Source organism: Mytilus trossulus, chromosome 11 (assembly GCF_036588685.1).
Source record: "Mytilus trossulus isolate FHL-02 chromosome 11, PNRI_Mtr1.1.1.hap1, whole genome shotgun sequence".
Lineage (NCBI taxonomy): Eukaryota > Metazoa > Mollusca > Bivalvia > Mytilida > Mytilidae > Mytilus > Mytilus trossulus.
The window spans coordinates 9682937-9700779 of NC_086383.1; the positions used below are offsets into that span (position 1 = coordinate 9682937).

General features: G+C 31.9%; 1 protein-coding gene across 1 annotated transcript in view; it reads left to right on the forward strand.

Moving 5' to 3' along the window:
- Positions 1-17843, forward strand: part of LOC134689710 (deleted in malignant brain tumors 1 protein-like) — a 108484-nt gene that overhangs the window by 73531 nt on the left and 17110 nt on the right. Inside the window, exons 27-34 of the mRNA XM_063549675.1 lie at positions 6546-6693; positions 8419-8585; positions 8829-8982; positions 11192-11355; positions 12610-12760; positions 13634-13794; positions 15925-16075; positions 17130-17299. Coding sequence (XP_063405745.1) covers positions 6546-6693; positions 8419-8585; positions 8829-8982; positions 11192-11355; positions 12610-12760; positions 13634-13794; positions 15925-16075; positions 17130-17299 — 1266 coding nt within the window. The remainder of the gene's footprint in view (positions 1-6545; positions 6694-8418; positions 8586-8828; positions 8983-11191; positions 11356-12609; positions 12761-13633; positions 13795-15924; positions 16076-17129; positions 17300-17843) is intronic.

Here is a 17843-nt window from a genome sequence, read left to right on the forward strand (position 1 = left end):
ACTAACCATTACAGACATTTTCCAATGATAATTATTCAAATGCGTCAAGTTTTATTAAAAACGGAAAATGATTCTTCACCCGTGAACGATTTTACGTGACCGTACCCTCCTTATTTTTGTTGCACTCAGGACAAACTGTATTTTACATAAAATCGTAAGCATATTAGAAGGAAATCTACAGTACAATATAAGCTGAGCTTAAAATTGCAATCGGTGAGTAGAAATGAAAATTATTTTAAAGCATGACTATCAGAACTAAAAATATACACAAATATTACATTATTTGTTCCTACAGAATTATAACTCGACTTTCTATATCATCTCACTCGTGCATAATGCAAAGTTAGAATTTGGGCTTGCCAAAAAAAATATCCTGAGATTGGACCCCCCTTCTTATATATATACTGACATACCCTTATTTTATATGCTGGGTTGGGAGCCCCCTTCCCCCCTTTTTTTTTAAATGGATGAATCCACCCCTGCTCATTGTCTTAGTGTTAACCCTAACATGTCAGGCAGTGGTTTAGTTGTGCCGCATACCCTTGTAGGGGGTGTACAATAATTGCTTTATATTATTTATATAAAATATTAAATAGAATTTTATTAAATTGAAGTTAAACTTTCATGACTTTACTTTCTTTACTACTCCAAATAATTATGACGTCTTGAAAGGCTATTTTTTTAAAAGATTCTAGGACACCTTCCTACGTCAATTTTGTTTCTGTTTTTGTCGCAGCAAGGCGTCCCAGATTTTTTTTTAAAATAGCCTTGCAAGTGTCATAATTATTTGGACTATGATTTTACTACAAAGCAAATATTAATATAGTCCAAATAAAAATGACGTCTTGATAGGCTATTATATTTTTTTTTCTTTGACGCCTTACATCGACGGTGTCAAAGATAAAAAATAGACGTCATAATATTTGGACTAATACTCATATAAAAAATGTTGTAAAAGATGCATTGACTTATTAATCAAGAATGCATTTTTAAATATTTTTTCAAATAATTAATGAGTCATGGACAACAAAACATGAATATATTTTATAAAATTAAGCAATGAAAGTGAATATTTGTAATTATTAGATGGTTCAAATCAATATAAATCTTCAATATTACGAAGCCAGCCTAGACTAAAGGGAATGATATAGGATGTTACTACGGAACTCTCATAGCTGCAAATTGTGAAACAGTGGATTAAGTCATAGTTTGGTGTCAATAAATATTTGCTTTTCCGTTTGGAAATGACATACTAAGGGCTTGTGAACAACATTATGCCATGATGTAAGCTGATGAGATGTTCAGATTGGATTGGACAAGAAGAAAATTGTGCATTGAACAAACAGTAAACTTGCAATTTGTAACATGTGTAAGAAAGACTACCTTATTTGATGACAGTGAATACATTTGATAACGATTCATTTGAAATAAAGAATTTATAATCTTCTGGAAATATTAATAGTGCATCATACATGTATCTGAATTCCATGAAATACTTTGGATAGTTATAATTCATTTTGAATAGCAAATTGGATTAAGGAAAATTCCTAGTTTCAGTCAATATTAATCATGTTAATAGTGCATCATATCTGAATTCATTAATATCTTGGATTATTATTCATTTAAAACAAGAATTTGGATTTAATGAGAATTCCTATGCTGGCATTGCTATTGTTTACAGTTAGCTACATGTCATGTTTTACCAGGAGGCTTTAAACCACCTTATGAGTATTTGTCGCAGTCCGTCACTATTGGCATGATGTCATATTGAAGTTTTTGACGACCTTAACTGGCTTTATAGCCCTGGCATTGCCGTTGATTAGTGTCAAATGATGACTGCTTGTTGTACTTATAAGAGTCTAAATCTATATACAGTTTACATGTACAAAAAAAAACATGTACATGTATATACTGATAACCTTCTGAGTAACTGTTCATTCTGAATCTGGCATTTTATACTAGTCAAGCATATTAAACAATACATGTACAAGTATCATTTTATTGTTTCGTCTGCCACAAAAGTCACATAAATAAAACAAGTTGCTTTCTGTAAAAAAAAAAAAAAAAAGAAAAGCAATACCTGAACCTAAGACCGCTGACTGCCAGATCACCATAAGATTGTTGCTGCATTTGTGTTGTTTTGGATAGAAAGAATTAACTGTGATTAGAAGTTGGTTAAAAGTGTATATTTTCATGTTCTATTTGAATATACACTTTTAAGCTGGACTTTTTTTATCAAGTATTTAGGACGGTACACTACTTTCCCAATGGTAACCCTTTTGCGAATCCCAATTTCTACAACCTGATGACTTATGCACATTGCACAAACCAATCGCAATATTTATGCACTCAGTTTGCATAATATTTTGGAATTCTGCATGCATTTGTTTTATCTTTCATATCTTTATATTTTGTTTCCTGTATGGACCTTCACAGCCTTATACTTGTTTATTGCAGCTGTCTATTCTCATGAAAGTTGTATAGATAAATCATTATCGAACGGCTAATAGCAATGTGCAATTAAACTTATGAAATGCAACTTATTGGGACATTTTTAAAGAGACTTTGTTGGAGTCATAAACATCTCAAATTGTAAGGATTTCCTGATTTTACTTCAGTTTAACTCAGTTCAATAAAAATTAAATTATACATCATGTACATGTAGGTAGAGCAGACGTGACATTTCAGTATTGGCAATTTTATTTCGTCACCATCTTGTCGATCATAACTGCTTATTTTAACAATAGTCCGACAACTATCAACAATTAGACAACACTTATTTGCTAATATTGTACTGTCATGACTGTAGGCTTATATAATGTAAATTAACTTAAATAAGGAGATGTGGTATGAATATCAATGCGACAACCAACAACCATAGACCATGTAGACCAAGTGATGTACTTGTAAGTAGCAACATGTATATGATAAGTTACTGTTCACCCTTCAACAATGACCAAAACTAATACTTCATAATGAGCACACTATAAGGGCTCAGCCATGATTCATGATGCATGCAACATAGTCAACGTAAACAAATCAAATCAGAAACCCAACAGTGATGACATTTTGATTTGTGTACAAAACATTTCAAAAGGTACAAACAAACAAATATGATAAACAGCAAGCAACCATACACACTACACACATTTAGAAATAAACATGTGTTAGGGTTGTCCAACCATGTACCATTCTAGCATTAAAGTAAAATATATATAAAAAAACTGATATACCATTTGTATACAGTGTATACAAAAAAAATGGGGACACCAAAATATCAAATATATATATATGACTACTAAAGCAATTCAATCAATATTAGATCAGTGGTAAATAATGTAAACCCGTGCAGAAGAATATCTGAAGAATGTTTTGCAGGACTTGATGAATTCCTACACAAATCCAATCTATTAGAATATTGAATTATTACAAAAGAGTGTCTACCATGCATTTGCACTACACTTATACAAGAATAGTATGATAACATGTAATTAGAATATATTTGAATAGATGAAAATCATATACATATACAAATAGATGATGAGGTATGATTGCAAATGAGACAACTCTCTACAATAGACCAAAATGACACATATATTAACAACTTAAGGTCACTGTATGACCCTCAAGAATGAGCAAAGCCCCTACTGATAGTCTGCTATAAAAGGCCCCGAACTGACAATGTAAAACAATACAAACGAGAAAACTAACGGCCTTAATTAAAATATATGTAAACATGCATGTAATTGTTACATATACATACAAATATGTAAATAACAACAAACCAGAGTATACTGATATTAAAATAGTTAGAAGGGTGAGGAAGTTCCCTGTCATTTCATCTATTCATCATCCACCCAAGAACTTGTTTCAGAAAAAAAATATAACTCTATTCAAATGGTAAATTAAACGGGTGAAATATAAATTACCTCGTGGGTTGAAATTATTGCCTCAATAATGCCATTTGGAGAGCTATCAATTATGACTTTTGCACTTCAAAAAGACACCACTCGGTACAATAAACAGGACAAAGTCGAGTGAATCTAACTACACTCAAAACAACAAAAAACGGAAAAATAATATAAATTGAATTTTATACATACGAGACGTTTACGAATATTTTAGTGTTTTCCATAGCTACAAAAGATGCGTTGAATGTTTAGCATAACCGTCAGAACTTAGATTTTTGTATATATAAATCGTTAGTACGGTAATTTTTATAATTTTCTAATAGTCCAAAGAGCTTAAAACAATCAAATGAATTTTACATGTATAAGTGTCCATGTGGTATAAATTAAGCCCTCGAGAATAAGCAGTTTTATAGGTTCATTTTCATGAATCCAACTTTTTAAAATTATAGGTAGTACAGGTTAAATAAAGTTGAACAGATGAGATCAAAGGTAATGAAGAACAAAGGGTTTTTCAATTAGAGTTTGGGTTGAATGACAGGTGAAAAATAAGACTGAAAATTATACTGGAGTACATTTTCTGTAGTATTATTTAGTCATGTTATTATAACATGTTAAAATGTGCAACTGACCTTAAGTTCATGAAATGTAAATCCTTTGAAAGTATTGTTAAGTTTTGTAACCGTTAATTAAAATGTGAATTGGATTGAAAATATCAGTTGCACTTTTATTCATACGCTAGACGAACGTTTAACCAACTTATTTAATCTTAATTAAAGAATGATACACATTCAACGAATACAATTTTTTTCGGCAATACATAAATACTACCCAAAATTATTAAGTTCTTTTATATTATGAACATATAACAATTGTATAAGTTTAAGTACTGATGATCACTGATTGAATTCTCCAATAATAAGGTTTGATATACTTCATACGAACATCTATATATCCAATACATTCCAAAGTTAAATTTTAGAATTACTAAACAAGCAACCCAATAATTAACAAAAATAAAAAGTTGGCTAAATGAGAATACCTTTTTTTTTTTAAGTTGGATAAATGGGAAGACTACGTTTTTTTACGGGGATAAGTTTGACAAGTGTGTATATTACCGCTGGGTTTACAGTATATTTACCGTTATTATGAAGTAATGTGATTCGTAAAACTACGAGTATCGGAAGTAAAGCCTTGCATGCATGAATAATTTGTCAACTAGGTTATAAAAATTAAAACCTTGTCATGATAATTTCGAAAAGTATCAACTGTTACAGTTAATTATATATAAAGAAACATTTGTTTACACATAAATTGAGACACCTTGTTCGATTTATCTGAAATGTGGATGTATGTGTTTTTAAAGTATTTTAAAAATACGTATGAACCAGTCCCGTGTGAAATTGACGGTATCTACCGGTGGTCTGATTTTTTTCTCGAAGAGATGCGAGACAAAGGAGTGTTAGATGCGTTATTAATTTACCAAATTTTCCAGATAAGCGGGGAATTGCACAATCAGTTTCTATTTAAATTAATGGATTAAAGGGGTGTGACAGTTGTGTCTTTTTATCACAACCTTTTTAGATTGCAGACGATGTAATATTATTAAAAATAGTGTAACCTATCCCGGAGTGTCAGATCAAAATTTGGTATCCGTGACTTGTAGTTGTATAAAATGACTGCCAATATTTGAAAGTTGCGACACTTATAAATTAATTATGGTTGTATAATGGTTGTAGCAATTTTAACTGTTACAACCTTTTAAACGTTTAAACAGTTTATTTACGACCGTTTCAACGTTTTGCGCGTTGGGACAGTTGTAATACAACTGTAACAACTTTCAAAAGGTTGCAACAGTCGTATTATAGCTGTGACAACATTTTCGGCGTTTATACAGTTTATTTATGACTGTTACAATGTTTTTCGGGTTGGGACAGTTGTAATCCAACTGTTACAACTTGAAAAAAGTTGTATCAATCCTTTAATGTCTGTAACATCTATTTCTAGCGTTGGCGCAGTCAATTTATGTTGGAGAGGAACACTTTAAAAGTTGTAACAGTCACAAAATAACTGAAACAGTGAAATTTTACAACTGTTACAATTTTAACAAACACTATCAGTCTTAGAACGACTGTTACTGGTATGGACAGTTGTTATTTCGTCCAGTAGTGATTTTATTATTTTACACTATGATTTAAACTTTTTTTTCTGTAATTATTATCTTCCGATGCTACCAAACACATTCCAGACACATATATATGTCGTCACAATGCATAGCTGAATTCATTAAATATATGTCGACTCTTAGCTAATCAGGCTCGAATGCTTGTTTCTATAGACTTAGGAAATTCATTACCTGTTCATTATGCCGTAACAAAAATGTAACTTAACTGTTGGTTAAAGTGCTTATGTTGACATAAACCTTTTGCCCAACACTCTGCTATCGGATGCGTTACGGTTGCTATACGTCCGAATAAATCTTATGCAATATTGAAACCCTTGTGCCAATATGAAAACAAAATTCCACAACGTAAATACTGATGTCGAAAAGACGTATATTTTATGAAAATCTGACGACGGATAATCTTGTAGATGTTTAATACTTTTTCATACTTTCTCCTTTTCGTGTTATTTCAGCAACCAATATACGATTAACAGGTGGAGATGGTCCATTCGAAGGCTTAGTAGAGGTGTACCATGATGGCAATTGGGGAACAATTTGTAAACATGGATTCGATGTAAATGGTGCTACGGTTATTTGTAAAGCTTTAGGCTACAAGGAGAGGTATTTTGTGTTTACATTATAAAACACAAATTAAAAGTGAAATAACGAAAACACCGAATTCTAATGAAAATTTAAAACAGAAAGTCCCAAATGCAATAGCAAAATCAAGAGCTCAAACACATCAATCGAGTGGAAACAACTGTCATAATCCCTACTTGGTATATTTCAGAATTTAAAAGTTGGTGGATTAAACCTGTTTTATAGCTAGCTAAACCTCTCACTTGCATGACAGTCACGTAACATTTCATGATGAAATTCAATTATATTGACAATAATGTGTAAATTCATTGTTTATTCGGTATGTTCTGTAACATAATCAGGTTTCCGCTGGCGGTGGCCATTTTCGCAATTTGCGAAAAAATAATAATTGTTGCGATTAAAATTCGTCATTGGCGAAAGAATTTGTCGAAAGAAATATATATAACGATTTATTAACAGCCATCTTGTTTATTAACTTTTTTGGGGTTTCTCTGACTTTACCGATGAGACAATACTAGGAATTCACCTTGAACTCGATAAGATTTTGACAGAAAATCAATAATCAGCTGATTGCATTCTTAGCTATCGACATCAAAGAACTAATTAATAAAGGTGTTGATTGTATGATATAACAAAATGATATGGTTAAATGGCTTCTGTCACATGTCACAAAAGGGATTTATTTACCACTTTGCGACGCACGTGTTTGAAGCAAAATTTTCCTCTCCTTCTTTCAAAAAAATAGTCCAGAAAAGAAAAATTGTTATGACGAAAAATATTCAAAAGCAAGAAACTCAATCATTTAACTTTCATATAGATCATCAATTTGCGTGGGTACTTCATTGACTCACGTGTTACAAACATAAAGTTTTACTTATTTACGATGGTCTAGAAAACTTTCGTTATAAAGAAATCTATTCAAAAGGTTGGCATGACAGTAACCCTTAAATGTAATGACTACACCTTACACAAGGGATCAATTCCAAGTGATAAAATGCTTCGTTTTGTTGTAAAAACCACTTCTTATTTAGGGGGGGGGGGGGGGGGGCTGGAAAAAAAGAACAAATAATAAAGTGGCGAAAAATATATTGTTTTGGCGAAAGAGGTGGCGAAAAAATTAATTGACCCAGGGGAAACCCTGCACATAATATTCATTATCTACAGTTAGAATCAGTTTTTGATCAGATATTAACCAACTTAAATGAAACTCAATAAAGAATTCATTAATCTGGAGAAAAAGATCCCCAATTTCATTAAAACTCCTGATATAAATGTTTTACCAAAAAAGTATGATCACTAAGATGTGAATTTGGGGTGTTTAAACGTGATAATGGATTATGAAATTTCAGATCGTTCACCTGTTTAATATCTCTTAAATTCTATCTGTCACCCCTATCTTAATCAAATATGCACTTGAATTGTATTTGATAATAAAATGACAATATGTGTACAGCAGTTACACTAAATCGCACAAAGTTGTCGGTAAATCAGCACAATGCACGATGGAGATACATACTTTTCCTGAAATATAAATTATGTTCGTCATCACTTTCAATAAAACCTTTCAAATGTGCCGTACGGTGCTTCATTTCATCCAAAACGATATGTAAATTAATAAAGATTCCAGTTGATTGGGATGGAGAGTAGGGACTCTTCCTCTACTCTCTGAACTACATTTAGATGGATAAGCCAAATAATAAATAGGATAATTGTTGTAATCAATAATTAAATTTGTTTTTGTTCCAGTATCCCTACGGTATTACCGATATCAAAATTCAAATCAGGATTTGGACCGATCTGGATGGAAAACGTAATGTGTACTGGAAAAGAGGTTGATATAGCTTTGTGCAAATTCAGAGGATGGGGACAAGTTGGTCAATGTAATCATACAGAGGACATTGCTTTAACATGCGGTACTAATTATTTAATCTCATTGAAATTCTGAAGTTTTTTTTATCGAATGATGTTTCATTCATTTAGCGTATCTCTAAATTTATAGGACTTTCAAATATCATATAAGTCTTTCTCTTGCAATGACTTTATAAAATATACTTACCGTTTGTCATGAAATTTCATTTTAAAGTCTAACGTCTATTGTTTTCTTACGATTTAATCTATAGTTTTTATAACACCACGAAATTATTTTTGTAATTTAGGAGCAGATATTAAGGTTAAAATCAATGGAGGAAAAGGCGATTTTGAAGGAGAAATAGAAATAACAAATGACACGGACTGGTTTCCAGTATGTAAAACAGATTTTACAATGAGCACAGCAAAGGTTGTTTGTCTGCATTTTGGGTATCCTGCAAGGTAAACTTTATTGGTTTTATAGTGAGAATATCTAGCAACGTTTGTGCGGATCCATATTACTTATACATTGTTATAGGATCTGAAAAAATAAAACATAAGAGCAAAGAAGTGAAATTGTCCTGCTACTTACTGTTTCGTAAAATGATGAATGCAAAATCAGTGAGTAATGGTTTCTCTTTGAAAAAATTTAAAGGTCCCATTGAATAATTTCCACAGCGAACAAACGCTGTTTTATTTATTGTGTATGAGAAAAGAACTTACAAAAGTTAAAAATTAACCTTCAAGTGAATATGTGGAAAAGTATCTATTAGAAAGAGAGAGTGAAAAGGACAAATTATAGCCACAAGAAGTCTGATTTGACAGAGCAAGAAAAAACAGATACAAAATGTTTTGCTGCAGCTTTTTAGCTCACATGGATCAAAAGCGCCAAGCTTTTCTCATCACTTGGTGTCCGTCATCCGTCGTTGTCGTCCGTTAACTTTTACAAAAATCTGCTTCTTAAAAAAAAAATGCTAGGCCAAAAAAAACAATAATAAAAATATCATTCTTAGTGTATCGAGTCTTAAAAATGTACCCAACGACCCCGCTCTTCAAACCATGCGGTCGCTTTGGCTGAAAAAAAACATGGATGGGTGGGGGGGGGGGGGGGGGGGGGGGGGGGGCAGGTGTTTTTGGCTTATATCTCTGAAACAAAAACATTAAGAACAAATCTGGTCAAATATATTTGAATTCAAATCTTGTTTTCAAAGGTGAGCGCCCTTACCCTAGATTTTAATTTTAATATAAAAAGAAGGGAATGTCGTATGATGTCTGATGAGATATATTTTCACTAGAGTTCACAAAAGTTGATATAAGCATTTATATGTCACTCTTTGGCCTTCAACAATGAAAAAAGCCATGCCGTATTGTTGGCTATAAAAGGTTTTGACATAACACAATGAGAAAATATTCAAACGAGAATATTGACGGCCTAATTCATAACAAAACAAAAATGACAGACATGAACCATCGACAACTAATGAAATACAGGATCCTGACTTTGGACTGAAACATTACGAGCTTGGAGAGCGTAATATTTTTTTTCAGAGCTCGCTTAACCATCCCCCTTATCTGGGACATTAGTGAAATAGTACAACATAAAAATGAACAAAAAATATTAGTTACAATTTACTCAACTTAAAAGATCGGTACGTCGCTCAAAAACAATTAAAATAAAATAAATAGACACAAATCACTGATATAAAGTATTCAAAGTTACTGAAATGCAGTTCAAAGCCAATTAAAACTAATTAATAAATCATGCTCTCCCTGACTAAATTATCAATGTGCGCTATACACAACGGTTTTAGTGTAAAGTTCTAATATGACGTCTTTATTACGCTTTGTAAACAAAGCCGTGTTCTAATGAGCATAAAAAATATGTTTGACACATGCGCACGAACTTACTGTGTATATTAACGTTATTTTCATCGCTATCCTTTAAAATGATTACATTTATAACATTTAAGCAGCTAGCATAAATTTTTATTATATAATTTTATAAAACAACATATATTTACCCTGCTCATAGTTTTTAAACTTATCAAATATGAAATGTAATGCACAAACTCCCCGGGGAGGAAACAGGAAAAGCCAAACATTTTTGCAGTATTTTCGTACGCTCCGACCTTTAAATTACTGTATTTGTCCTATTAGAATCGAAATAATTCCTTCGTGTCATGCTCTATGCTCATTTTTACATGGGTAGGCATTATATTTGACCACATTGTACACCTCGCTTACGCTCAGTGTAAAATATCGACAAATATAATGTCTACCCATGTTAAAATGAGCATAGAGTATGACATGAAGAAATTATTTCTTAAACATAAACAGTCCAAGAAACACACGAACTTGTGCAATACCACAATATGATCAGTATACAAGCATATGATTTATTTCATTTGTCTCAAGCTTTAATTGTGCATTATCATTATAAAATGAGGCGTAAATATTTGAAGGACAAACATAATGAATAACTTAAACTAAAACCAAGAAAATCATAGCAAAAAAAAAACGGTCTAAAAACACTTATTATAAATACTAAGCACTTGAAAAAAACAAACACTATTGAACCAGGAATATCTTAGATCATGCTCCACATATGACACTCGCATGATTTTATTTTGAAAATTTATGTGAAACTGATTTTTGTTTATTAATATACCAGCGAAGTTGATCCAACTGTGATGGAATTAAACGAATTTGGAGAATATAACATTACGGCACATGCATACCAGGTTCAATGCACAGGTGGGGAGCTGGATGTAGCTGTGTGTAATGTCACTTTTCAACGCCATTGTCCAAATGACGAGTATGTTGCTGTACGATGCCGTAAGTGTCTTTTAATTATGTATATATTTCAGAGATAAGTACGGTAACGGGAAATATACCAAGACAGGTTAATTGACAATTGATTGCAAACCAATCTTAATTAATATCACCAATAGTTTTGGCTGGATAAACCAAAAAACTACTCCACTAGGTCTATTATCTGAAACAATGTCAGGAATGATCGATTAATTGGAAGAAAGAAATATTCGAAAGTTATACAGAACATTGGCATGGTGCAGATATAACTTAAAGCGTATCCGTTGTAGATATAAACAAATGAAGATAACCCCAGGTTACAAACATCTACACCAATTGCTAGATAGAATATAATGTGGTGTTTATCACAAGAAGCCAGCAATCAAAGAAAAAAATGATACCAAAGAGACAAACATATTATTTAACATTCTCAGTTTTTCACTTTTGTTTTTTCGTAATTTTCTGCATAACAATCATACATTTGTAAATTGCATAGGAGCCATCTTTCAAGAGTATTAGGTCTATTATCTGAAACAATGTCAGGAATGATCGATTAATTGGAAGAAAGAAATATTCGAAAGTTATACAGAACATTGGCATGGTGCAGATATAACTTAAAGCGTATCCGTTATAGATATAAACAAATGATGATAACCCCAGGTTACAAACATCTACACCAATTGCTAGATAGAATATAATGTGATGTTTATCACAAGAAGCCAGCAATCAAAGAAAAAAATGATACCAAAGAGACAAACATATTATTTAACATTCTCAGTTTTTCACTTTTGTTTTTTCGTAATTTTCTGCATAACAATCATACATTTGTAAATTGCATAGGAGCCATCTTTCAAGAGTATTAGGTCTATTATCTGAAACAATGTCAGGAATGATCGATTAATTGGAAGAAAGAAATATTCGAAAGTTATACAGAACATTGGCATGGTGCAGATATAACTTAAAGCGTATCCGTTATAGATATAAACAAATGAAGATAACCCCAGGTTACAAACATCTACACCAATTGCTAGATAGAATATAATGTGGTGTTTATCACAAGAAGCCAGCAATCAAAGAAAAAAATGATACCAAAGAGACAAACATATTATTTAACATTCTCAGTTTTTCACTTTTGTTTTTTCGTAATTTTCTGCATAACAATCATACATTTGTAAATTGCATAGGAGCCATCTTTCAAGAGTATTAGTTCGATGTGTGTTATACAAAAAAAAGTTTGAAGTTTTTTATAGATACGCATGTGTGTTTTTTTGTTGGCAGCGAGGACAGAATTGCGTCTTATTTATGATTTATCGCCGTCAGTAGGCAGAGTTGAAGTATCCCGTAAGGGAAAATGGGGGTCTATTTGCGGTCATTCATTTGACGAGAGAGATGCAAGAGTTATCTGTCGCATGTTAGGATTTGAACCTGAGTAAGAATTATAATTAGTTATTAACTGTTAAAGTAGAAAAGATTAATTGTAACGTTTCTTCAAATGAAAACATAGAAAGCATTATTTTGAGGTGTTTAAAGCGAAAATAACCTAAAAACAGACGGTGAGAATGTGTACCCATCGTTGCATGCTATACATCAATATATTATTTATTTATCACCTACTTTTGTCCTTGGTTGATATTTGCTTTTTTGAACACGTACACAATCTCCTCATATTTATCAATTAAAAATGTTCCTAAAAGAATTTAGTTTTTCACATGTTTGAAAAAAACACTCTTAATATCTTGATTTCTTTTGTCGTTCTTTTTCATTTTCCCTATCTCTTACTTTAAGAGCTATTTTAGAGCATATAAATTTAAAGGTTTATCAGTGTTTTTAAAACACATAATTTAAACTCTGGATGACAGTTTTATGTTCTTTAATTGTCGGGATTAATAACTCATGCCAATAAGATATCGAGACAACACCGCCTGTACTATGTCCAGCGCTCTAGACCACTTGGACACCTAGACTGAACTATATATTCATCATAAAGTGGCCTAGTGTTACCTTAACTCGTCAGTAGAATCTAGAGTTTTATAGACATGAAGATGGAATTGATTGCAGATAAGCAATTTTATCTACTGTAAAGGATCCAAAAAAAGATGCAATCACCGAAATAGTTATTGATAGATACATATATATTTATAAAGGTAAAATCTTTCAAACTAAGTTAATTATTCCTTCTTCATTGTGCAGATTTTCACAATGGTTTTGTTTGTAGTTAAATAAAGGTGATATACATTATACATATCTGAAATGTTAAGACAAAAAAGAATCGTTAAAATTTAATTTATCATTACTTTTGCAGTGGAGCCAAATATTATACAGGAAATAGATTTGGAACATCGAAATATATGCCATGGATTGACAACCTACTATGCAGCGGATTTGAAAAAGACATATCATCATGTCATCTGAATTGGACAAGAGACTCATGTAGTGAATACGAGAATGTTGCAGTATCATGTGGTAAATACATAGGAAACCAATCTGAGTTGAAGCTCTTATATTGTTTCCCGTTTTTCAGCAGTGGGATTTCTTAAAACTCAGTTTTTAAAATTTAATCACACAAATCTTTAGTTTCCATGTATAAACTATATAAAACTTCAAAAAATAGTTCATTAAGATGATTGCTAGATATAATTCATTTTGCATGAACTATTTTCCGTTGTTTAGTTATTGATCGTTTTTCAATACCGTTTTCACTGTTTTTGTGATAATTCATTACTTTTCAGAACAATATAAAAGGAAAAAAAGGAAAGTCAGTTTGTTGGTTCATTAAACATAAAATGATATGTAAAAAGTTAGAAAAATAAGAATATTGAACTCCGTGGAAAATTCTAAACGGAATGTCCACAAACAAAATAAAGGCAAAGCCAAAACACATCAAACGAATGGATAACAAGTGTCATATTCCTGACTTGGTACAGGCAGTTTGGTTTTATAGCAAGCTAAAACTCCTTTTAACCCATAAATTGAGGATTTTGATTCTGAAATTCTACACATTTTCCGCTTTAAAATATGCATACAATTACACATGGTAGCAAGAAAATTATAAATATTCGGGTTTCTTTTTCAGAAATTACACTGAAATTAAATATGTATCTTTATGTTTCTTACTAATGTTTCAGAGTATTCTTTAAATATGTAATTATTATACTTTATATCAATAATATTCCTCCGATTGAATAAGCGTAATAAAATATCCAAATAAAAAGCAACGAATTATATTTTTCCCATCAGAAAATGTATATTAACAAAATGTTGAATATGTTTTGTCTTGTAAAATATTTACGACAAGTATACAACTACTCGCACTAGCATGAAACATACTCACCAAGAATGATTTTCCTTATTTTTTTTAAGTCTGTAGTCGGAAATGCGCTAATGTCTTTCGATATATGATTTTAAAAGTTTGATGCTTGTTGACACTGTTTCTTATTTTTTTAGTTTATAGAGTTTTTTTCACACTATTCGAAAAAGAGGGTAAAAAAATACAAGAGGGACACTCAAACTCATATGTTGAAAATAAACAGACAACGAAATGGCTCGAAAATACAAAGACCAATAAACTAAAAAAAAAACAAACATAGAAAACTAAAGACTGGGCAACGCAAACTCCACCAAAAACTGGGTGATGATCTCAAATTGATCCAAGGCAAAAGTAGAAATCAAACTGGCAATGCCACGAAACATGATCAAAAGATAAACAACAGTTTACAAAACAAAAAAAAGAAAAAAAAAAGACTGAGATACATGACCCCACAAAACACTTTGAATTATCTCATGTGCTCTGTAAGGAATTGAAGATCCAACTCCACATGTGGCACCCGCCATGTTGCTTGTGTAAATACACACCTGGTATTAGGTCTTATTTGGTAGTTGGAATACCATGGAAATGAGGCCGGTATTGTTGTTAAGATAACTGGAATATATCTGTCGTAATCTGTGAAACAGATCTTCAATAACGGTTAAAAATCTCTATATGACATCCGTAAAATACTCGAAGGTATAACTTCCTATTCATCAGTTGAATATTTTGATTACATAGCTATATTGTAAGCAGCAATCCTTTATCAATGGCAAAAACCGTATTAAATAAAATATTACCAAGCAGCATAAATGCACAGCTAATTAATTTCTACAAATAAGTCAACATAGCCTAGGTCGGACATAGACTCATTTGACTAGTTATTGCCGTTGAATCGCCATATTGTTTACCAGTTTTGCGTTTAAAGTAATAATTATGAAAAGAGACGAAATGTTGATATATCAATTGAGAGTTGGTGAAATGTTCTAATCTATTTTTATTATCTTCGGAACGTTGATAAACACAGCATATACAGTACATCAAAATATAACAATTGCTAACAACTATTTGCGTTTTAATAAATACTATACTCTGAGTAGATCTGGATCCCAATTGGTAACATTCTTACTTTTTGTTAATGATGGTCGTTAATGTCTAAGTGTTTCGTGCATAGTCTAAGCGAGGTAAACGTTTCCTGCTCATAAGAACTTGTTCAAAAGTATGCGTAAAAAAAAATGAAAAAATTCATATAGCATGTAAATCATCTTCCATGCACATTTTAATCGTAGCTGAAACAAAGGTGCGACTTGTGAATGGAGCTGGACCGTGGGAGGGCCGTGTTGAGGTCAAGAGAAAAGGACAATGGGGCACTATTTGTGACTTATCATTCGGACTGAATGAAGCATCAGTTATATGCCGGATGATTGGATTTACGGAGGCGTAAGTACATTAATTATAATAATACATTGTTGAAACAAAGGTACCGAACTGAAAGTAGCTATATTTCAGGGATAAATCTTATTGATATCTTCTTTTAAGTTGTTTCGAAAATCCCCGTTTTGAAGTCGACAAGATAAGATTAAGGGAACAAGGAATATAAGTTAATTATAATAAAATAATTGATAAAGTCTGTTCTTAAAAAGCTTGATTAAATATCTTAAATCATCAATGTTTCAATTAAACCGGCGATATATATATTTAAGTTTTAAGAGAATAAAACAAAAGGTAATACAGGTCACACATCGATACAGATCAGTTATATATATATGTACTATAGTAGTATACAGGGCTTTCTTATATCAAATAACAGTAGCTTCCATGTCATGTTCTTCGATGTAACAGGAGTAGTTGTTTTATTTAAAAAGTTCTGTCGAGTGTATTAAGTCAAGCGTCGTTAATGGAGGTTTAAATCTCGTAAGTCAATTCAGAAGTTTCAAATCAAAACGGAGGGCATCACATGAATTCAAAAGTGCCACCTGTTGTATGGTACGCGTTGTAAGCGATGCATGAATCACCATATATGCAAATACACACTAAATCTTAAAGACATAAACCGAAATAGAATTAATTTCAGATCCTACGACTATTCTACTTATACAGATTCAAAACCTGGGAAAAAGTAGGGGGAAAAGCACAACCTTGTAAATTGTAAGTGAAGTCCGTATATTATGAATATACACGAGTCTAACGTAGTTATAACACAAACGCCATACGTTGTGACAGAGGATTGTTACTGCTGAGAATTGGAAATTGACAGATATACATATGATTTAGACAATAAATATGATAAATAGTTATCAAAAGTACCAGGGTTATAATTTAGTACGCCAGACGCCAAACTCTGCTTTTGTATGTGCCATTTACAAATTGCCTGGATAGTCAGTTGAAAATAATGAACGGTACCAAGTTCTACATCCTTTCCTTATGGTTTGTTACCATGTTTATTTGCATAATATTTACTACACTATTCAACTTTTATATTTAAATTGCACAGATTTACCATGCCTAAAGCATTGAAATCATCATATTTTGGTCCAAGCAGCCTACCATCGCATTTAAGTATGATTTCATGTTCGGGAACCGAGTTAGATGTAAACGCCTGCATTCAGGGTATTTGGGGAACGAACACGTGTAGCAATTTACAAGAGGCTGGAGTCGATTGTAGTATGTATCATTTACATTATTTTCAAAATTGGGAAATGAGTAATACTTACATCGATATTTATGACTATATCTTTCTCGGAAAAATTACGTGTGTTTGTCTGCTTTCAAAATCGAAGTCATTGAAGTAGATTAATATTTACATAGACAAACAAATACATTGGAACCTCTCCATTGCGTGTTATCAGAGCTTCGATATTCACCTAGTTTAAAGCAAAAGCTTTTAAACAAATATTTGATACTACCAAAGCATGGTCGGCTCCGAGACAGAATAATGTATGCAGTTGGTTGAGATGTCCATCTGTGATCCGTGTCTTTGCAATTAATCTCGTTGTTACATTACTAAGAAGAAATACATTCGTGTAGTACATACATGCAATTGTCCTGCATATGGATAAAATATTTAAATATGTGCAATTAAAGCAGAGATCACTATTCGCGTTTCATTTGATATACCAATAACATACTTGGCTTCACAATTTCAAGAATTCCCGTTTCCTATTGTCTTAACTTTTATTAACCTAGGACTCAATATCGACGGTGTATA